At 41.1% G+C, this 23,784-nt stretch overlaps 1 protein-coding gene across 2 annotated transcripts in view; it reads right to left on the bottom strand.

Moving 5' to 3' along the window:
- Nucleotides 1-11,510: 11,510 nt before the first annotated feature.
- Nucleotides 11,511-23,784, bottom strand: part of LOC123327728 (putative uncharacterized protein C6orf183) — a 61,998-nt gene continuing 49,724 nt past the window's right edge. The window contains exons 11-14 of one of the 2 annotated variants that reach the window (XM_044924381.2): nt 23,044-23,193; nt 12,824-12,936; nt 12,329-12,464; nt 11,511-12,080 (exon numbers count right to left, since the gene is read on the bottom strand). In XM_044924381.2, coding sequence (XP_044780316.2) covers nt 11,829-12,080; nt 12,329-12,464; nt 12,824-12,936; nt 23,044-23,193 — 651 coding nt within the window. In that variant the 3' untranslated portion in view covers nt 11,511-11,828. The remainder of the gene's footprint in view (nt 12,081-12,328; nt 12,465-12,823; nt 12,937-23,043; nt 23,194-23,784) is intronic. The other variant, XM_044924382.2, reaches the window with a different exon arrangement.

Genomic DNA, 23,784 nt, shown 5'->3' with positions numbered 1-23,784 from the left:
ACATGTCCAATCTATCACTAAGTCCTGTTGATTTTACTTCCTATGTCTCAAATCTATCCAACTGCATCGACACCACCCACCACCCTAGTCCAAGCTGTCACCATCTGGCACTAGAACTAGTCCAGCAGCTTCTAAACTGGTTTAGCCTGTTAAATGGTCTGTCCACTTTCCTTCTGGCATGGGCTTTTTCTCCCCTCCATTTTATTCACTACTAGCAGAGGATCTTTTAGAAATGGAGCTTAGATTATGTTATCCATTCTCCCCTTTAACATCTAAAGCCTCTAAAGGCTTCCCATTGCTCATAGTACAAAACAAAACTCCATAAAAGGACCTACATGGTCTGCTCCCTGCCTATCTCTTTCCAGTGGTTTTGAACCAAATGTGATTTTGCCCTCAGAGGACATTTGGCCATGTCTGGAGACTTTTTTGGTTATTATAACTTAGGGGAAGTGCTACTGGCATCCAGTGGGTAGAGGCCAGGGATGCTTCCAAATATTCCACAGTGCACAAGACAGTCTCTCACAACAAAGAATTATCAGGCCCAAAATGTCAATAGTGCCAACGTTGAGAAACCTTGGGTTACTTTTGTTTTGTACCACTTTCCACCTGGATTACTGTGTCCCAGCCATTCATGTATTCTTTTGATTTCCTCTGGGTACCGTGCTTCTCTGGCCACAGGTCCTTTGCACAGACTACGTATTCTTTCTTTGTGGAATTGCCAGACATCTGGTGCTCAGTTGCTCAGTCATTTCCAATTCTTTACGACCTTATGGACTGCAATAAACCAGGCTTCCCTGTCCTTCACTATCTCCCAGAGTTTGCTGAAACTCATGTCCATTGAGTTGGTGAGGCCATCCAACCATCTTATCCTCTGTCGTCCCCTTCTCCTCCTGCCTTTAGTCTTTCTCAGCATCAGGGTCTTTTCCATGAGTCAGTTCTTCACATCAGGTGGCCAAAGTATGGGACTTCAGCTTCAGCATCAGTCCTTCCAACGAATATTCAGAACTGATTTCCTTTAGGATTGACTACCTTGATCTCCTTGCTATCCAAGGGACTCTCAAGAGTCTTCTCCAGCACCACAATTTGAAGACATCAATTCTTCCACATTCAGGCTTTTCTATTGTCCAGTTCTCACATCCATACATGGCTATTGGAAAACCATAGCTTTGACTATATGGACCTTTGTAGGCAAAGTAATGTCTCTGCTTTTTAATATGCTGTCTAGGCTTGTCATAACTTTTCTTCTAAGAAGCAAATATCTTCTAATTTCATGGCTGCAGTCACCTTCCACAGTGATTTTGGAACCCAAGAAAATAAAGTCTGTCACTATTTTCATTGTTTCCCCATCTATTTGCCATGAAGTGATGAAACTGGATGCCATGATCTTAATTTCTTGAATGTTGAGTTTTAAGCCAGCTTTTTCAGTCTCCTCTTTCACCTTCATCAAGAGGCTCTTTAATTCCTCTTTGCTTTCTGCCACAAGCATGGTATCATCTGCATATCTGAGGTTATTGATATTTCTCCCGGCAATCTTGATTCCAGCTTGTGATTTATCCAGCCTGGTATTTCATATGATGTCCTCTACATGTAAGTTAAATAAGCAGGGTGACAATATACAGCCTTGATATACTCCTTTCCCAATTTGGAACCAGTCTGTTGTTCCATGTCTGGTTCTAACTGTTGCTTCTTGACCTGCATACAGGTTTCTCAGGAGGCAGGTAAGGTAGTCTGGTATTCCCATCTCTTTCAGAATTTTCCACAGTTTGTTGTAATCCACATAGGCAAAGGTTTTAGCGTAGTCAATGCAGCAGATGTTTGTGTTTTTTTTTTATTCCCTTGCTTTTTCTATGATTCAAGATATTGGCAATTTGATCTCTGGTTCCTCTGCCTTTTCTAAATCCAGCTTGTACATCTGGAAGTTCTATGTTCCTACACTTTTGAAGCCTAGCTTGATGGTATTTGAACATTACTTTGCTACCATGTGAAATGAGTGAAACTGTATGGTAGTTTGAACATTCTTTGGTATTGCCCTTCTTTGGGATTACAATGAAAACTGACCTTTTCCAGTCCTGTGGCCACTGCTGAGTTTTCCAAATTTGCTGGCATAGTGAGTGCAGCACTTTCACAGCATCATCTTTCAGGATTTGAAATAGCTCAACTGGAATTCCATCACCTCCACTAGTTTGTTTGTAGTGATGCTTCCTAAGGCCCACTTGACTTCACACTCCAGGATGTCTGGCTCTAGGTGAGTGATCACACCATTGTGGTTCATTAAGACCTTTTTTGTATAGTTCTTCTGTGTATTCTTGCCACCTCTTCTTAATATCTTCTGCTTCTATTAGGTCCATACTGTTTCTGTCCTTTATTTTGCCTATCTTGCATGAAATATTCCCTTGTTATCTCTAATTTTCTTGAAGAGATCTCTAGTCCTTCCCATTCTATTGTTTCCCTCTATTTCTTTGCATTGTTAACTTAAAAAGGCTTTCTTATGTCTCCCTCTATTCTCTGGATCTCTGCATTCAGATGGGTATGTCTTTCCTTTTCTCCTTTGTCTTTCACTTCTCTTTTCTCAGCTATTTGTAAGGCCTCCTCAAACAATCATTTTGCCTTTTTGCATTTCTTTTTCTTGGGGATGGTTTTGATCACTGCCTCCTGTACAATGTTATGAACCTCTGTCCATAATTCTTCAGGCACTCTGTTTACCAGATCTAATCCATTGAATCTGCTTATCACTTCCACTGTATAATCATAAGGGATTTGATTTAGGTCATATCTGAATGGCCTAGTAGTTTTCACTACATTCTTCAAATAAGTCTGAATTTTGCAATAAGGAGTTCATGATTTGAGCCACAGTCAGCTCCCAGTCTTGTTTTTGCTGACTGTATAGAGATTCTATACAGAAAAAACCATGGTTTTTCCTGTGGTCATGTATGGATGTGAGAGTTGGACTGTGAAGAAGGCTGAGCACCGAGGAATTGATGCTTTTGAACTGTGGTGTTGGAGAAGACTCTTGAGAGTCCCTTGGACTGCAAGGAGATTCAACCAGTCCATTCTGAAGGAGATCAGCCCTGGGATTTCTTTGGAAGGAATAATGCTAAAGCTGAAACTCCAGTACTTTGGCCACCTCATGAGAAGAGTTGACTCATTGGAAAAGACTCTGATGCTGGGAGGGATTGGGGGCAGGAGGAGAAGGGGACGACAGAGGATGAGATGGCATCACTGACTCGATGGAGGTGAGTCTCAGTGTACCCCGGGGGTTGGTGTTGGACAGGGAGGCCTGGCGTGCTGAGGTTCATGGGGTCACAAAGAGTCGGACACGACTGAGCGACTGATCTGATCTGATAAAGATTCTTTATCTTAGGCTACGAAGTATATAATCAGTTTGATTTCGGTATTGACCATCTGGTGATGTCCATGTGTAGAGTTGTCTCTTGTGTTTTTGGAAGAGGGTGTTTGCTATGACCAGCACCTTCTCTGGGTAAAACTCCGTTAGTCTTTGTCCTGCTTCAATTTGTACTCCAAGGCCAAACTTAATTGTCATTCCAGGTATCTCTTGACTTCCTACTTTTGCATTCTAGTCCCCTGTGATGAAAAGAATATCTCTTTTTTGGTGTTAGTTCTAGGAGGTCTTGTAGATCTTCATAGAACCATTCAACTTCAGCTTCTTCAGCATTATTAGTTGGTGCATAGACTTGGATTACTGTGATATTGAATGGTTTGTCTTTGAAACAAACCAAGATCATTTTGTTGTTTTTGAGATTGCATCCAAGTACTGCATTTTGAACTCTTTTGTTGACTATGACGGCTATTCCATTTCTTCTAAGGGATTATTCCCACAGTAGTAGACATAATGGTCATTTGAATTAAATTCACCTGTTCTGGTCCATTTTAGTTCATTGATTCCTAAAATGTCAATGTTCACTCTTGCCACCTCCTGTTTGATCACTTCCAATTTACCTTGATTCATGGGCCTAGCATTCCAGGTTCCTATGCAATATAGTTCTTAATAGCATCAGACTTACTTTCACCACCAGACACATCCACAACTGGGCACTGTTTCCGCTTTGGCTCAGCCTATTCATTCCTTCTGGAGCTATTTCTCTGCTCTTCTCTAGTAGCATATTGGACAACTACTGACCTAGGGGGCTCATCTTTCAGTGTCATATCTTTTTGCCTTTTCATACTGTTCATGGGGTTCTCAAGGCAAGAATGCTGGAGTGGTTTGCCATTCCCTTCTCCAGTGGACCACATTTTGTCAGAACTCTCCACCATGTCCTGTCCATCTGGGGTGACCCTACACAGCATGGCTCATAGTTTCATTGTTAGGCAAGGTTGTGGTCCATGTGATCAGCTTGGTTAGTTTTCTGTGATTGTGGTTTTCATTCTGTCTCCCCTGTGATGGATGAGGATAAGAGGCTTGTGCAAGCTTCCTGACTGGGGAGGACTAACTGGGGGAAAACTGGGTCTTGTTCTGGTGAGCAAGGCCATGCTCAGTAAATCTTTAATCCAATTTTCTGCAGATGGGAGGAGCTGTGTTCCCTCCCTGTAGTTTGGCCTGAGCCAGACTATGGTAGGGACAATGGCAATGGCAACCTCCTTCAAAAAGACTTATCCAGCATGCTGGGACTCCCAGGACTGTTGCAGTCAGTGCCCTTGACCCCATTCCAGGCTACTGTTGAACAATATCTCTGCCAGAAACTCCCAAGCATACACAGGCAAGTTTGGCTCAGTCTCTTGTGGGGTCACTGCTCCTTTCTCCTGGGTCATGTATGCACAAGATTTTGTTTGTGCCCTCCAAGAGTTTCTGTTTCTCCAGTCCTTGGAAGTTCTGTAATCAAATCCTGCTGACCTTCAGAGTCAGATTCCCTGGGGATACTCAGTCCCTTTTCCAAATCCCCAGGTTGGGAAGTCTGTTGTGTGGCTTAGAACTTTCACAGCAGCATGAGAACTTCTTTGGTATAACTGTTCTCCAGTTTGTGAGTTGCCCCCACCCCCGCCCCCACCCTGGCGCCTCCCCGGTGGCTTTACAGTGGTGCTAACAGTGATCTCCTTTAAGAGGACTTATGCCACACGACGTGCCTCCCAGGACTGCCGTTGCTAGAGCCTCTGTCTCCATGGCAGACCACTGCTGACTCATACCTCCACAGAAGACCTTTAAACACTCAAAGGCAGGTGTGGCTCCATCTCTTGTGGGAGTCAATGCTCCCTTTCCTTGGTCCTGGTGCACACCAAGTTTTGTTTGTGCCCTCCAAGCATCTCTGGCTGGTATGTGATTGCACCCCTTCTACCATCTTGTTGCAGCTTCTCTTTGCCCTTGGTCATAGGATAGCTGGTCATATGATATAATTGCTAGACATAAGATAGTTCTATTTTTAATTTTTTGAGGAACCACCATACTGTTTTACACAAGCAGTTGTACCACTTTACATTACCACTAACCCTGGGGCTCAGAGGGTAAAGCGTCTGCCTACAATGCAGGAGACCCAGGTTCGATCCATGGGTCAGGAAGATCCCTGGAGAAGGAAATGGCAACCCACTCCAGTACTCTTGCCTGGAAAATCCCATGGACTGAGAAGCCTGGTAGGCTACAGTCCATGGGGTCACAGAGTCGGACACAACTGAGTGACTTCACTTTCACTTTCAACAATACACAAGAGTTACGATTCCTTAACATCCTTACCAACATTTGCTATTTTATATATATATATATGTATTTTTTTCTTAGTTGTTATATTCACGAGTCATTTAAACTATGGAACCAGTGGGTCCCAATCTTTTATTCCCTATCTATTCATTCTTATAAAAACTTTGTTCAGTAATCAGTTGTTGGGTAGAATCCATTTATCTATAAATTTTAAGCACTCATTACATGCTGGCTCTCAGAAGATGTATCTTTTACTTTTTGTAAACAGGGCAGATGATTACTGATGTTGATGGATAATTGTCAGTATCAGAAAGGTGGATGGAGTGTACTCTGTGGGCCCTTTCAATACTCTCGCTCTGTATCAGTTTTTATGTCCTGCTTAAGTACACCAGGTAATTAAATATTTAAAGTCCCCGAAAAGACTCCTCTTTAATGAGTTGCTCATTCAATTATAGATTTTTAAATATTCAAGCTGGAACTCAGATATATTCTAATAAGTAAAACTAGGACCATTTCTAAATAATAGCTATGGTTCATAATATTCCATCAAGAAGATATTTTATTGTTAAACATTTTTCTGGTATGTGGTTGTTTTTGGTTTACTTTTTTACTATTCTTTTAGGCAAAAACTTTTTGATAATTAGGAGCTTCCTTTGTCTAGGAGTGCCAAAAGTGAACATATTGTTTTTTGTGAAATGATAGGTACCAGTGGAAAACAGAAATGCTGCTGAGAAAACTACATGTAACATATTAAACAGTTCGCTTAGATTTACATGTTGACTTCTATTGGCATTTAGCTCCTAAAGCCTGTTATGCAAAATGAATTCTTCTCTGAGGAAAACAAGGGACAACTTAATATGGTATGCTGCACCCACTTCACTGGAAAAGACCTTTCTTTCTCAGTGTCCTTGTACAGTACAATTTTCTGAGCTGTTAAAGAAATGGCAACTGGATTAAGTTCTAAAGCTGATGGAAAGCAATAACAGAGTCAAGACACTGACCCTAATACTACCAGCTATTTAAATGGTCTCATTTTCCCCCACTTTCCCTATACCCAATTCATTGTTTGAGCCTTTTAGATAGACATACATATTTTTCCCTTTCCCTCCCTGTGTCTGAAATGTATGCTTGTGTCCATAGAAGATGAACCTGAAGACCAGATGGCCAAATTACCTTATGTAGAGTTATGGTTCAGTCATTATAATATTTCCTTTTTATTTTAGTTTCTTCCATGGCTATGTAGAAGACCTTCCTTCTAATGCTTTTTGTGTTGTATAAAGTTGATCCTTCAATATTATTCTTGGAGGAGTGGCAAGAAAAGGAAGGCACTAATTACCTGTTTGGCTAAGGTATAATTTGACCTTTGGGATAATTTATATGCTTTTAAGTCTGCAAATTTACTGATGCCAAGGTGACTATTTGAGTATAGTAGTTATAGGAAAATTGGTGGCCATCATTAACTCTTTTCACTATACTGGTTTCTGCTATCACTTGTTAACAAAAAGTTTAGGCCTTTTGGAAATGCAGACAACACTTCTCTGATTCACTTGCCTTTTTCTAAATCATCTTTTCATTAATTTCAAATAATAAACAGTACTACTACTAATAATAATATTAATACAGTCTAAGAACTCATCAAACTTTGTTCGGTGAATGACTCAATCTTTAGGGTCAATATTTTAAATCTTTTAAAAGGAAAACAAAAAATATCTCCTAGTCTCCACCTCACTTGTAGAGTATAACACCTTATCAAAACTATTTTTTTTTTCTGAATTTGAACAGTATGATAGACTCTGCAAAGCACTTTCATTTACATAGACTTTTTGTGACCTCACAACTATTCTGTTATGAACAGAGTCTTTCTCTTGTTCAACAAACATTTATTAGATACCTACTAGGTGAAAGATATTGGAGAAGGAAATGGCAACCCACTCCAGTGTTCTTGCCTGGAGAATCCCAGGGATGGGGGAGCCTGGTGGACTTCTGTCTATGGGGTCGCACAGAGTCGGACATAATTGAAGCGACTTAGCAACAGCAGCAGCAGGTGAAAGATATATATGCAGCTCTCTATTTGCTTTTTGCCACCTGAACATCTATTTCGATATTTGGCAAAACCAATACAATATTGTAAAGTTTAAAAATAAAAAAATAAAAAAAAAAAGAATGGCAAAGTTTCAATGCCCTTAACCAAGAGCCTGATCTTCCCAACAAACTTGTGCTAACCACATCATAGATGATGGCAACTCCAAACTTACAGATATTCATGCCAAAACCTTGGAATCAACAATGACTTCTCTCATATTCTACATCCCAACAGCCTAGAAATCATACAGAACCTAACCATTTCTCATCCTGCGTCTTCTCAGATATAGTGTCTCTAGTTTGATCAATGTAGTAGCTAGTCTCTGCTCAGCCCTTCAGTCTATTCCCAATACAGCAGCAAAGATGTTAACAAAAAAAAAAAGTCAAATCACATCACTCTCAAAACTCTCCAAGGGCTCTTCTTCTCACTCAAAGTCCTCAGAATGATCCACAAGGCCCTGTATAATGTGTCCAATCTCTCTAACCTCATTTGCTGCACTAAGCTCCTTGCTGTTCCTATAACACTGCTGGACACAGTTCTGCCTCCGGGCCTTCATGTTGGCTCTCCCCTCTGCCTAGCACTCTTCTCCCAGTCAGTCACATGGTCTGCTTCCTGATTTCCTTCAGGTCTTTACTCAGATTGTACCTTCTCATTAAGGCCTTCCCTTATCATCTCCCTTCCACCTGCAATATCCTATCACCAACTCTCTATCCCCTTATCCTACTTAATTTTTCACCACAGCTTCTATCACCATCTTTACCAGTCCATAAAGCCTAGGTTATTCTGTGACAAACAACCTTAAAGCTCAGTAGTCAACATTTCAAATTAATTTCTAACTTAGGCAGAGCTCACTGCAGGACTAGTTGCTTTCTAGGCTTCTCTCTTCTAGCAGTGACCCAAGGATCTAGGATGTTTCTATTTTGTGGCTTGACACATGCCTTCCACTGGCTGCAGCAGGGGAAGAGAGCTGGAGGGTCATGGGTCAGCCCTTACATGCTTTGGACTGAAGTGACACATGTCACTTCTGCTCACAGTCCACTGGCACCTCCCAACTGCAAGGGCCTAGGATTTCTGAAGAAACCTTGGTGTCAAACCTTTAGCCATTCTACAATGTCACTACAATGTCACTACAATTTAATATCTGTCTCTTTCCATTAAATAGTCCCATAATGGCAAGAATTTGTGACAGTTTTGTTTACTGCTGTATGCCTAGTGCCTAGTATATTTATTGGTCAGAACATTTGTGGGGTATATGAATGGGAGAATGAGTGAATGATGGGCTCATGGCCTGTGGGAGTAGATAAGCCAACAGTCTTGGAATGAGTCATGTGCTGTAATGTAGGTAGATAAATCAGAGGAAGAAGCACTAAGCTCTGTATAGAGATATAAGGAAGACTTCTCAGAGAGGTCATGTTTGAATGGACTTGAATAGAGTAAGCCTTTATCAAGGAGAGGAGGTGAGGGACAAAAGGGCAGTTATATATAAGACTCAGAGGCATGAACAGCTCTGCCCATTCAGAGGAAGGGCAGGCCCAGGTCCGTAAGAATGAAGGTATAGGGACAGGAGGGGGAAAATGAGGTCTGAGAGGTTGGCAGGGGCCAGCTTGCACCCAGCCTTGTAAACTTCACCAAGGGGCTTGGACTTTATCTTGTGAGAATAGAAAAATCCATGAACAGTTCAAGCGAGAGAATAAACATGATTATGTTTGGGCAAAGATCTTGAGAAATTTATAAAGCAATGAGGAGTGCTATTTTCTTATTTAAAATTCTCTCTTCCTCACCAATCTTGAAATTAGTTCCATATCCTGAGGCAATCCTAGCCTTTCATGGTCTCCTTTCTTCTGCAGCTTCCTCTCCCACTACTTGCTACAATAGTCTCTGATACCGTCATGTCAAATCCAGGCAGATACTGAACATGCCATGAGGTGTCAGGCCTACGTGCCTGAAGAAGCATGCTCAAGGTCAAACAGCCAGGAAAAGCCTGCTGCCTCTCATTCTGGGGCCCTTTCTGCTGGGGCCCTTTCTGTCAAAGTGCCCATGACAGGCTGTAGGGGCTTTCCTTTTTTGGTATTATCATTGAGCAAATATGTGTTAATACTGGCCTAAGATTTTCCTTGTGGGATCAAACACACTGGGCCCAGGGAAGAGGGTTTCCATCTCAGTTGCTTCTTCTTTACCTCTGCTGGCTGCTAAGCCCAAAAATCTTTCTCCAGGTAGCCTTAGCCCTGGCCTGGTAAGATCAGTCCAACAAATTAGCATCTGTTCCTTCCATCCTCTACATGAGAAAGAATCACATAGTTAGTCTGGGCATTCTAGATTAAATGCTGACATGGCCACATACAAGGAGTGCAGCTAAATCACATGGTCCTATTAAAGACCTTGAAGAAAGGCTACCTCCTTGAGTTTCTCACATTAAAGTAGTAGCTGCTGGCAGTTTCTTAAGGGTGATGTTATTCCTACCATTTGTGAGACCATAGGAAAGAAATACTGTGTTACCCTTGAGAAACTTCTCCTATAATCAATGGGACAGGATAGGATTTGTCTCCCCTCTCCTCCTTCCTTTCCACCCTACCCCATCCTAGAACAAACAAACTGGGAGAGGGGCGCAGTGGTAAGAAAGATCTTTTTTTAATCTATTAGCAAATAACACACCCAGATGTGGTATAAGACAGGCTGGATATTAGCAAGACAAAAGATGTGTTTGTTTTATGGGTTGTGTTTGTTTCAAAAGTGTCTTAACCCTCCTCTCCAGTTCCACTGAGGGACATACTAACTGAACTTGGCTCACCATAAATTAGGATCAAGGGAAGAAGAAAGGTAAAAAGGGAAATCTGTGTACAGTGAGGAGAGGGGAGGGGGAAGTGGATAGGGAAGAAGACCAAAAAGAAGAATTTTCCAGTTACTGAGTAAGTTGGACTTGAAATGACTAGGCAGGAAAACTAAGAAAATGTTTTCTAATATCCAGAGCTGAATTATTCAATACAGTAGGCTCTAATCACATGTGGCCATGGAGCACATGAAATGTGGCTTGTCTGAGTTGAGATGTACTATACTTGTATATATGAGCTGCATACTAACAACAGGTTTTGAAGATTTAGTATGAAAAAATATATAATATCTCATCAATGATTTCTTTATATTGATTACATGTTAGAAGGATGATATTTTAGATACACTGGGTTTAAATAGATTACATTATTAAAATTAATTTCATGTTTCTTATATGTGGCTATTAGAAAATTGTATATGACATCTGTGGTTTGTGTTATATTTCTACTGGACAGCACTACTGCAGACTGCATATGAGCAACAGTTGATAATAAGATTTCATATCCTTAATAAAACATGACAATCATAAGTCAGCAGTCATACAAGTTTAAAATATGACCTATTTAGTAGCTAAATAGATATTATTTTTCACATTTGTCAAGCTAGTATCTTTTAAGAAGATAAAAAAATCATATTAAACTCTACCATCAAGAATAAACGTTCTGGAGATTAAGATGAACATATTGCAAAAGTGTCTACAATATTTCAAGAAAATATATTTTTCATCTTTACTCCCAAAGAAAGGGATTTAATATGAGATTTAATATGAGTTTTTTGAGATTATATAAAAATATCTAAGAGATATTAAAAGCATCAAGGGACTAGCAGGTTTTAGGAGGGATAGAAGAATTCAATATTTGTATCTTTCAAGTTTTTTTCCTACATTTATTTTTTAATCTTTTTTTTTTTTTAATTGGGGCTTAGAAAACAGAAGAGAGGCAAAAAAAAAAAAAAAAATACTTCTTGCAATGTCAAGGAGGGTCTTATAAGAATTTCTCTGTAAGGACATGTGGTTCTCTGAAAGGGCTACTCTTGGTCTGTTCACTATAAAGTGGATAAATCAGCAGCTGAAATGCCTGCCTTCCTTCCTATTGTGGTTTCCAGGCCTTTGTGTTCTCTGCCTATGTCCTGCTCTCAAATGGACACTGTATTTATTGTGGTTAAAAAGCCATTTCCCTTTTCACTGCAATTTTTCAAAAAAGTTATTTTCCTAGAAACTCCCACCTGTTACTTCATCATTTTAACTGATTCCAGGTGCTAAGAAGGAGTGGCTTAGAAGACAAGATAATCATGGGAAAAAAACTGTAACACAATCCTCACCCTGTGCTCGGCAGGTGTCCTGTGGGCATAGTGGTGAGCGCCTAGCCCTTGCGAGGTGCCCATGCCTCCTTTTGCTTTATTTACCCAGGAACTGCCTTCTGAGGTAGGGACCAAGCTCCCTGAAACCAAGGTAAGGCCTGAAGTGTTGATCGTCAGTGTTCGCTCAACAGATCTAAAATAGTTTAGAATTCCTAAGCAGATGTGCTGAAACAAAAAAAGAACAGGGTCATGACCCTGCCTTTGCTGGCCCACCCTACAGAGTGAAACTTACTAGGGTCCCAGAAGTTGGCAGGTCAACCCTACTGCTGAGAGAGGAACATACCACCCTCCAAAAGGCCTGATTTCATGGAAAAATCAGAACAAAGTATAAAAATGCACATTACTGGAGCAGCAGGAAAGACCCCTTTACAGACAACCAAACAATTCAGATGCATGCAAGACCATCCACATACCTGCAGCTCCCGGATCCTCAGGTGACGCAGATACAGAAAGGACAAGTAGGTCCCCCTCATCAGGACAGGATCCCTGTCACTGGGCCCAGTCCTGTCATTCAAGCCCAGCAGCTGTAGGGCCACTGCATAACTGTAACTTTAGCAGGCAGGAAAAACAGAACAAATGCCTTTCACCTCAAAGTGGTTCAGAAAATTCACATACAGCATACTAAAGTCATTTTATTTAATTTCACAATAGCTACTCTTAAAATCCACTGGAAGGAAAATAATGGCTCTATATGTACAAATTTAAAAGAAATTTCTCTTAGCACTCACTCTCATTAAAAATTCAGTCCTAGGGTGAAACATTAGTTATCTGGTCGGCTGTAACATTACTTTTATTTCAGCCTTAAATATTTTTTAGTTAACTTGTAACTGACATTATAATCAATCATTCAGTTTTTTCCCAGTGTTTAATCCATTTTCTTGAGTCACCATTAAGTGATTTCATTTTACCCTGTCTCTTTCTTCTGCTTCACAGGCTTATTAGCACACTGGCTAAGATTTAATAGTGCTGGGTCATTTTCATCTCGTTGCACTGAAAGGTCATCTTCCTTAGTGTTTTCATTCTAGGAAAAAAGTAGCATTAGTTGAATTACATAAACATTTGCAATCTTATTAACAAAATCAAAGTTGGGTTATCACAAAAGTAAATCTCTTGAAACAAGGCATATTTACATGAACAAGTAGAAGAGCATTATGATCCATTTCAACCTGACATATGAAAATCTGGGTTTCTAAAATAAATTAGAGGTCACTATTTTTACTATGATTCATTTTATGAAAAGAAGACCCATGCAATTGTAGATGTTTGGAAACCTGAAGCTCTCTAATCTAGTCTTGTCCCAGACAAGATGACATTTCCAAGCTCCAGGGGGTAGGCTAGGAGCCATAGCTTTTCTCTGATAGGTTTGTGACTCTTTCAGGCTTCTAAAATTATCCAGAATTACACAGGAAGGAAGAGAAAGTGACGTCAAGTTACAGTGAATGACTTTGAAGAATGACTGAACAAACTACAAAAATACTGTTGGACTGGCAGGTCGCTGGGAAGAAAGGAAGGGGGCACAGCAGGCTAGGGTGAGTAAAGACAGAGAGCCCAGCATCCTCCAGGAACAATGAGCTAACCATAGCCCACAGAGACAAACTGCTCAGGAAATGCTGAAAGTCCACAAGTGTATTTCCCTAAGAGAACTGGACACAAAGCAGGTTAGCAGAGGGCTGATGAGAAAGCAGAACGTCACCACCAACTGTGTTCTTTCTCTCTTCCTGGGTAGGTACTTTGACATTTACTCTACCTTGTGTCTGGATCTTCGCCACAATGGCTGAGTTCATGTATTTTGACAGTTCTGAGATTTCCACTGATTGCAAATCTCATTTCCTCCTGGAAAACTGGCAGGGGCAGTGGTGTGGGAAAGAGAGTGGAGGGAATAATTAGGGGGAAAGTAAGCCTATTAAGTATTTCCCACCTGCCCAAATGTCTCTATAGTTTACTTGTGTATACCCACAGAATAAAAAGACTGGAAGGATGATATAGACCAAATGCTAGCAATACTGTTATATTTGGGTGATAAAATAATGGGTGATCTGTATATTCTTCCTTGAACTTTTTTATATTTTCCAAATTTTCTGTGATAAATACATGTCATTATTGTCATAAGAAAATGTTTCTTTTTAAAATGTTCTACTGAACTTAATGAGGGAAGCCAGGAAAAAGGTGCTTCATGTTTCCATGAACTTCCTATACAAGTTCAGGGAACATACAACACCACTTTTGTGAGTGCACACCACATACTCACACATTATCGCTGGAGATGCAGGGGAACAAGAACAGAGATAGGGGAAAATGGCTATCCTCTTCTTCCCTCTTTGGTGTGGCCAGTGAGAAGAAGCAAAAGAAGCAGCAACGGATACAGTGTTTTTTGACACATTACCATAAAGTTAAAGAACAGTGACCCATTTAAACCATATCTTAGAAATATGATGATCAGTAGCAGTATTTAATGTCCATACAAAGCCATTTTCATAAATAGGTGTTTGGGGGGAGAATGGCATTGGACACAATGACTTAATTACAGGTCTGGGAAGATCCATGAAGGACTAGCTGATTCTTCTTCTGATCAGGACTGCAGTTAAATTAAGTTTTCTTCAAAAGAATATCCACAAATGCAGTCCATTTGGATCAGAATTATCTCTTTCTAGTTATATACTTTTGTCAATTAACAATGACATGAAATTTTGATATTGTTTCTTTACCTCCCAAACCTAGATCTTTACGTGAATGTCAAATTAGAGTTGTGTTTACAAAGAGTGGCCAGTCTTCCATGCTAATATTAAATAAAAGGCCAATTTACACTGTAATAGAAACATGACAAACATTATCAATATTTAGACAAGCATATTCAATGTTAAAATGGATGTGGGAAAACAGGTTTTCTTATAACTTGCTAATTAGGAAAAATGGTATTACCACTTTGGCAGGATTTATGAAAAATTTCAAATGTGCACATTCTGTAACTTAGAAAATCAGCTTCTAAATATCTATGTAAAAGATACACATCTCTGCACAGGAGGCATAAACAAGAAAGTTCAGTAACCATGGTTTCTATTAATAATAGGGGTAAAATTGCAACAAGCATCCATAGAAGGGTGGCTGCGAGATCTATAGTATATAAGAAGATATAGTGCAGCCATTAAAAAGAACAGCAGAGACAGGCCTCTAAGACATACTACTGTTTGGTGAAAAAAGTACATTGCAGAAAAATATCCATAGGGTATGACAGATGGTTCATATAGAAAACTAAAATATCAAATTATACTGTGTATATATACATATATGTATTCTTTAAATAGGGACATATGTAGGGATGAAAATGCATTGAAAAGGCCTGAAGCAATACCAGTATAAACCCGAGGTAGTAAAATAGGGGGCACAAGTACTAGAGTCCCCATTAGTTCATTTAGTTTTTACTTTTGTAGTTCAAAGTTGATTTTTTAGAAACTCCTTACAGAGAAAAATCGTAACTTTACAATGAAGAAACCTGGCAAACATTAATAGCTTCACCATGTGGTCAGAATGAACATCCCAATGATGTCATGTTGGTGGCGTTTGTCTCTGATATGATGTGATGAGAAGAGCACTTCACCTCTGGGGTGTTCTTACCCAAAACCTATAATCCCAGTGTAACCACTAAAAAAACATCTGACAAACTCAAATTAGGAAACATTCTACAGGTTGCCTGGCCAGTACTGCTAAAGACTGTCAAGGTCATGATAAACAAAGACAGACTAAGGAACAGGCGCAGACCTGAGGAGACTGGGGAGATGTGACAATCCAACGCATTGTGGTGCCCTGAGAACTCTTTGTACTTGGAAACTCTTTGTACTGTCTTTGCAACCTTTCTGTAAATCTGCTGCTGCTGCTAAGTCGCTTCAGTCATGTCCAACTCTGTGTGACCCCATAGACGGCAGCCCACCAGGCTCCCCCGTCCCTGGGATTCTTCAGGCAAGAACACTGGAGTGGGTTGCCATTTCCTTCTCCAATGCATGAAAGTGAAAAGTGAAAGTGAAGTTGCTCAGTTGTGTCCGACCCTAGCGACCCCATGGACTGCAGCCTACCAGGCTCCTCCATCCATGGGATTTTCCAGGCAAGAGTGCTGGAGTGGGGTGCCATTGCCTTCTCATCTGTAAATCTAAAACTACTCAAAAATTAAAAAAAAAAAAAAAAAAAAAAACATTAAAAAACTCTCTAAAGAGAGGTTACTGGCCAAGAGTATTCACTAAGAATTTTTCAAAAACTGTTCTGAAGTTGCTGTGCAGTTAGTGCCCGTATTCTCTCAGAACTGTCAAAATGAACAGTACTGTGAGGTTTGCTTTCTTTCATGCAGAAGGGCCTTAAGAAAGTTATTTTTCATAGGATATTAGTGTTCAGAATCAGGATGCTGCTCAGCATATACACAATAAAATTCATACTTGACTGCTGCTGCTGCTAAGTCACTTCAGTCGTGTCTGAGTCTGTGCGACCCCAGAGATGGCAGCCCATCAGGCTCCCCTGTCGCTGGGATTCTCCAGGTAAGAACACTGGAGTGGGTTGCCATTTCATTCTCCAATGCATGAAAGTGAAAATTGAAAGTGAAGTCGCTCAGTCGTGTTCGACCCTAGCGACCCCATGGACTGCAGCCTACCAGGCTCCCCCGCCCATGGGATTTTCCAACTTGACTGCTACGTGCTTGCAAAATAGTAACAGAGCTTTAAAATTCATACCCACATTCCCAGTTGCCACCTTTTACTTAATCCTAATTTCATCTCACTAGTATTCAACATTCAGAATGGCAACAACATTACCACTGATGCTCTGATATTGTATAAAGTGCTTGACCAAAGCAGAAATACTGGAGTTCACAAAGTATCACCCACAGGAAAACGTGAAGGAAGATGGCCGCTGCCTATTGGTTGCTGCCTCAGGATTTGCTTTTTAAACCCTGTCCTATTTTCTGTTCCCTACTTGGATACCTCTTTCGCAGCCTGTGTGCATGGCTGATGCCTTGTTCATCAAATTTCAGTTCAGATGAACCCTTTTTTGAAAGATCTTGGCTGAACTCCCTACCAGAGGGTGCTCCTCTCTACCCCACTGCCCTCTACTTCTTGGTTTTCTGCATGGCACCCACACTTTAGAGATGCAGATTTACTTCTTTTTTTTTTAATTTATTTTTAAATTTTATTTTATTTTTAAACTTTACAATATTGTATTGGTTTTGCCAAATATCAAAATGAATCCGCCACTTACTTCTTTGTTCACTTGTTAATTCCATGTTTCATTCCCTAAGCCAGCACAATTCCTGGCACTAAAGCAGTAGCCATGCAATTATTACTGAACAAATGAATAGGCAACTGAAAAACTTATATGACAGTAATATGGGTAATGTGTGTGTGTGTGTTTGTATGTCATGTTTCCTCCCATGTTCCACTTCTAGACTCTACAGATATTCTAAGTCTCTTTGGGTCTATATACCATAAATCAGCTTAAAAATACAGCACTCACATTTCTCTTCCTTTGGTCAATTTCAAGAACAATTTTACAAGTCAGTAACTAGCCAGATAAGACCTTTTCATTTGAAAAGACCCTGATGCTGGGAAAGATTGAGGGCAGGAGGAGAAGGGGATGACAGAGGATGAGATGGTTGGATGGCATCACCGACTCAATGGACATGAGTTTGGGTAAACTCCGGGAGTTGGTGATGGACAAGGAGGCCTGGTGTGCTGTGGTTCATGGGGTTGCAAAGAGTTGGACATGACTGAGCAACTGAGCTGAACTGAACTAGCCAGAAAGTGATATTCTTTATCTTCTTTCCACCCTCCTTTCATCCTATTGGCCCCCAGGAGTTTAGTTTCCTCTGCTCTCACAGCCAAGGAAGAAAACAGATTTGTGGTGATGGCCCTCAGATGTTAATATCAGAACTTCCTGGGTAATTTCATCAGCATCTTTGACTATCAGGATCCTAGGAACAGAGGTCCTGTTCAGAGATACTTGAGCTGACTCTGCCTTCACCCCACTCCCTTTTTCCATACTCCTTGTCTCCTTCCCCACAAGTCTGGTTCAAGAAGCAGAAGAGCCAGATGTTTTTAAAATGTCCCTTTGTTAGTAGAAGGTCTTCTTGAATGCTGACATATATCTCACTGTGAAATGGCAATGGAATATGAACCATGTGGCAAATTTTTCAACTCTGGCAGGATATTAGCTGAGGAGGGGCTATCACTGGTAGCTGCACACCCTGTTGGGCAATTCAGGGGCCAGGGAGAGCCATGATATGGTAGGCTGCATCTCTTCCTGGTCTGTGTGGCCAACTCATTATTCATTAGATGCTCTAGAGTTTCTAGATTGAAAAGGTATAGAAGGTGTGTGTGTGGACATGGGCATGCTTCCAGCCTGTGTTTGCTTACAGTCAACCTGCAACTCATTAGATGCATTTCAGGCTTCACTTTTCCCCCATGCCCACCCCCAGATGGTGGACCATGATAGTGCTTCTTCCTCTAGCATTTTACTAAACTTCTCTATACCTGTGACTTTATGTGTAATTTCTAGTCACTCTATAATTATCTTTAGGGGTGAAAGTAGTAATTATGCAGAATGGGCTCACTATAAATTTATGCCCTCTTACTTCGACTGGGCTCTGTGAACTACACTGTCATCCTTCTATTTTTTTCTCACTAGTGGTTCTGTGGCCTCCCCATAGTGATACACCTCCTCATGTGTCACTCACACTGTCCACCTTACTAATGCAGACTTCTTCCTCCTCTCTCTGAATGAGCTAGGGCCATTCACAAGCTCCTGTATCTTATCTTTCTGCACCTGAAAATTCTATGTACCTTTCTGCACCTGAAAATTCATTTACCGCAAGGGAACTGACGCCATCCTCCCTTTCTCAAAATTATTCCTCTGCCTGGTTTCTTCATCTCATTCCCCCAGGGTCATCAGTTTCTTAAATTTACTCTTTGATGTCTTTCATCTCTTCTCCACTCCTCCTTCCACTCAGACTATAAACACACTATTTAAGATATTGCTATCTTAAATAGCAAATGAAACAAAACTCTTTTTTTTAGAGCAACAAACAAATAATAGCTGATTACAGCTTCACATATACAGCCTTGACGTACTCCTTTTCCTATTTGGAACCAGTCCGTTGTTCCATGTCCAGTTCTAACTGTTGCTTCCTGACCTGCATATAGGTTTCTCAAGAGGCAGGTCAGGTGGTCTGGTATTCCCATCTCTTTCAGAATTTTCCACAGTTTGTTGTGACCCACACAGTCAAAGGCTTTGGTATAGTCAATAAAGCAGAAATAGATGTTTTTCTGGAACTCTCATGCTTTTTCGATGATCCAGCAGATGTTGGCAATTTGATCTCTGGTTCCTCTACCTTTTCTAAAACCAGCTTGAACATCTGAAAGTTCACGGTTCACGAATTGCTGAAGCCTGGCTTGGAGAATTTTGAGCATTACTTTACTAGCGTGTGAGATGAGTGCAATTGTGTGGTAGTTGGAGCATTCTTTGGCATTGCCTTTCTTTGGGATTGGAATGAAAATTGACCTTTTCCAGTCCTGTGGCCACTGCTGAGTTTTCCAAATTTGCTGGCATATTGAGTGCAGCACTTTCACAGCATCCTCTTTCAGGATTTGAAATAGCTCAACTCGAATTCCATCACCTCCACTAGCTTTGTTCGTAGTGATGCTTTCTAAGGCCCACTTGACTTCACATTCCAGGGTGTCTGGCTCTAGGTGAGTGATCACACCATCATGGTTATCTGGGTCATGAAGATCTTTTTTGTACAGTTCTTCTGTGTATTCTTGCCACTTCTTAATATCTTCTGCTTCTGTTAGGGCCATACCATTTCTGTCCTATATCAAGCCCATCTTTGCATGAAATGTTCCCTTGGTATCTCTAATTTTCTTGAAGGGATCTCTAGTCTTTCCCATTCTGTCGTTTTCCTCTATTTCTTTGCACTGATCACTAAGGAAGGCTTTCTTATCTCTTCTTGCTATTCTTTGGAACTCTGCATTCAGATGCTTATACCTTTCCTTTTCTCCTTTGCTTTTGGCTTCTCTTCTTTTCACAGCTATTTGTAAGGCCTCCTCAGACAGCCATTTTGCTTTTTTGCATTTCTTTTCCATGGGGATGGTCTTGATCCCTGTCTCCTGTACAATGTCATGAACCTCCATCCATAGTTCATCAGGCACTCTGTCTATCAGATCTAGGCCCTTAAATCTATTTCTCACTTCCACTGTATAATCATAAGGGCTTTGATTTAGGTCATACCTGAATGGTCTAGCTGTTTTCCCCACTTTCTTCAATTTAAGTCTGAATTTGGCAATAAGGGGTTCATGATCTGAGCCACAGTCAGCTCCCGGTCTTGTTTTTGCTGACTGTATAGAGCTTCTCCATCTTTGGCTGCAAAGAATATGATCAATCTGATTTCGGTGTTGACCATCTGGTGATGTCCATGTGTAGAGTCTTCTCTTGTGTTGTTGGAAGATGGTGTTTGCTATGACCAGTGTGTTGTCTTGGCAAAACTCTATTAGCCTTTGCCCTGCTTCATTCTGTATTCCAAGGCCAAATTTGCCTGTTACTCCAGGTGTTTCTTGATTTCCTACTTTTGCATTCCAGTCATGAAACAACAGACTGGTTCCAAATAGGAAAAGGAGTACGTCAAGGCTGTATATTGTCACCCTGCTTATTTAACTTATATGCAGAATACATCATGAGAAACGCTGGGCTGGAAGAAGCACAAGCTGGAATCAAGACTGCCGGGAGAAATATCAATAACCTCAGATATGCAGATGACACAACCCTTATGGCAGAAAGTGAAGAGGACCTAAAAAGCCTCTTGATGAAAGTGAAAGAGGAGAATGAAAAAGTTGGCTTAAAGCTCAACATTCAGAAAACTAGGATCATGGCATCTGGTCCCATCACTTCATGGGAAATAGATGGGGAAACAGTGGAAACAGTGTCAGACTTTATTTTGGGGGGCTCCAAAGTCACTGCGGATGGTGATTGCAGCCATGAAATTAAACGACACTTACTCCTTGGAAGGAAAGCTATGACCAACCTAGATAGTATATTCAAAAACAGAGACATTACTTTGCCAACAAAGATCTGTCTAGTCAAGGCTATGTTTTTTCCAGTAGTCATGTATGGATGCGAGAGTTGGACTGTGAAGAAAGCTGAGCACCAAAGAATTGATGCTTTTGAACTGCGGTGTTGGAGAAGACTCTTGAGAGTCCCTTGGACTGCAAGGAGATCCAACCAGTCCGTCCTAAAGGAGATGAGTCCTGGGTGTTCTTTGGAAAGAATGATGCTAAAGCTGAAACTCCAGTACTTTGGCCACCTCATGTGAAGAGTTGACTCATTGGAAAAGATCTGATGCTGGGAGGGATTGGGGGCAGGAGGAAAAGGGGACGACAGAGGATGAGATGGCTGGATGGCATCACCAACTTGATGGACGTGAGTTTGAGTGTACTCCAGGAGTTGGTGACGGACAGGGAGGCCTGGTGTGCTGCAATTCATGGGGTTGCAAAGAGTCAGACATGACTGAGTGACTGAACTGAACTGAACAGCTTCAAAAAATCTTATAGCTCTGAGGCACTTTGCTCATGGTCCCAAGGTTAAGGATCTGCCATGCGATGCAGGGGACATGGGTTCGATCTCTGGTTCATGAACTGAGATCTCACATGGCTTGGGGCAACTGAGGCCCAGTGCCATAGCTACAGAGTCTGTGCTCTCTGGAGCCTGAATGCTGCAACTAAGACCCAACACAGCCAAATAAATTTAAAAAAATCTTATAGTTCCGTTGCAAAGATAAGTATCCACTAGCTTTGTATAGAAACTTTCCTTCATTGGTAAACTCCATGCCTATCCTATATAGTAGCTATCTATCTGACTTCCCTGCCTCCAATCTTTCCCTGTTTCAATCCAACTGATACCCAGTTGCCACATTAATCCTCCTATGGATTAAGCACAAATTCCTTAGTCTGGAATTCTGGGCATTCACAAGGTACCTCTCCTCCCTGTTAAAAAAACTTCTCTTCACTCTATTTCCACATGAATCTTCCACTCAACCCAACTGAGCTTGAACACTCCATAGAGAGTATCTCCTCTGTATTATTGTTCAAGTTTCTCTTCTAGAATAGGCTGCCTACTTCCTTCTCCACTACCACTTTCCTAAGCCTCATGCTTCCTTCAGAAAGTGAAAGTGAAGTCACTCAGTCATGTCCGCCTCTTTGTGACCCCATGGACTGTAGCCTACCAGGTTGCACCATCCATGGGATTTTCCAGGCAAGAATACTGGAGTGGGTTGCTGTTTCCTTCTCCAGGAGATCTTTCCAACCCAGGGACTAACCTAGATCTCCTGCATTGTAGGCAGATGCTTTACCATCTGAGCCAGCAGGGAAGTCCCTAGTGGCTCAAAGAAAATTTCTAACGTCTATAAACAGGTGGTGAGTTGAACAGAAAGGCATATTGGTTATTTCTTCCTGTTGTACCTGGTGGAGTTTGATGTTGCTATATATTTATGACCAAATCTCCCATATTTGGTCATAGTTGCCATGGGAAGCCACATGTGTTGAATGAGACTAAGGCAGCAAGATTGCTTCCTTCAAGCCCAGCTCAATTTCCTCCTCCTTCAAGAGATTTCCCCCAATAGAATCAACCCTGTGAAGACCACACTCCCTGTAAACACTCACAATATTTAAAGACAGTGAAAGTGAAAGTGAAGTCGCTCAGTTGTGGTTGACTCTTTGCAACCCCATAGACTGTAGGAAAAGATTTCTCCTACCAGGCTCGTCCATGGGATTTTCCAGGCAAGAATACTGGAGTGGGTTGCCATTTCCTTCTCCAGGGGATCTTCCCAACCCAGGGATCGAACCCCGGGTCTCCCACGTTGTGGGCAGATGCTTTACCATCTGAGCCATGTCCAACTCACTAGTATTCAGCACTAGAGTGCGCAACTCTGCATTGGTACTTATCCCTTGAGTATAAACCCTGGTAGCAAGAACATATTGTATTATACCTCTTTGTATTCCTCTTTTGGGGGAGGATTTCTAAAAACCTACCAAAATAAATTTCTAAGGTCTATAAACAGGTGGTGAGTTGAACAGAAAGGCATATTGGTTATTTCTTCCTGTTGTACCTGGTAGAGGTTGATGTTGCTATAAATAGTCTCCCAGATTTGGTCATAGTTGCCCTGGGAAGCCACACATGTTGGATGAGATGAAGCCAGCAAGACTGTCTTTGCAGCATGATCCTGGAGCACTTGCATTACTTGCTCAGGATTGGAAATCTTGAGTAGAACACAGAGAAGAGATGGTTGGGAGAAGGGTTATTCCATTCTTCTCAGCAAGAATTTGGTCACATACACATGAATGATAAGAAGTCCCAGGTGGGACTTTATTCATTTAAAAAATAAAAGTAAACTCAAACATCGTAGTTCCCTTAGGCATGTTCCTCCAAAGAACACTACGTATTCAAATATACATAAGCAACTAATTAAAAAGCTCTGTGACAACCCCTGAAACACAGTAGCAAGTAGCACCCCGACACATGTTGTGGCACCAATGAAAAGATAAACTCTCCTCACTTTTGGGTTTGTCTACTCTTAGGAAGTTGCCAGGAGATGGAGGAGGAGGCATCTGGGTAGTGTGAGAAAAGCACAGGCTCTATAAGGACACAGCCCTGGGCTCATATTCCTGCTGAAATCCTGGCTTTTCATGTAGAACAGGATAACAACACTAATGAGGTCTCTCCCAGAATTGGTGCATGCTTGGCATGTAGTAGATGCTGAATAAATGTTCCTCTAGAGGTAAAAACTCACAGTCCCAGAGCTGAACTTCTACTTCAGCGATACACATATTACTATATTTCAATTATTTTA

Source organism: Bubalus bubalis, chromosome 10, assembly GCF_019923935.1.
Source record: "Bubalus bubalis isolate 160015118507 breed Murrah chromosome 10, NDDB_SH_1, whole genome shotgun sequence".
Lineage (NCBI taxonomy): Eukaryota > Metazoa > Chordata > Mammalia > Artiodactyla > Bovidae > Bubalus > Bubalus bubalis.
This window is presented reverse-complemented; position numbering and strand designations above follow the sequence as displayed.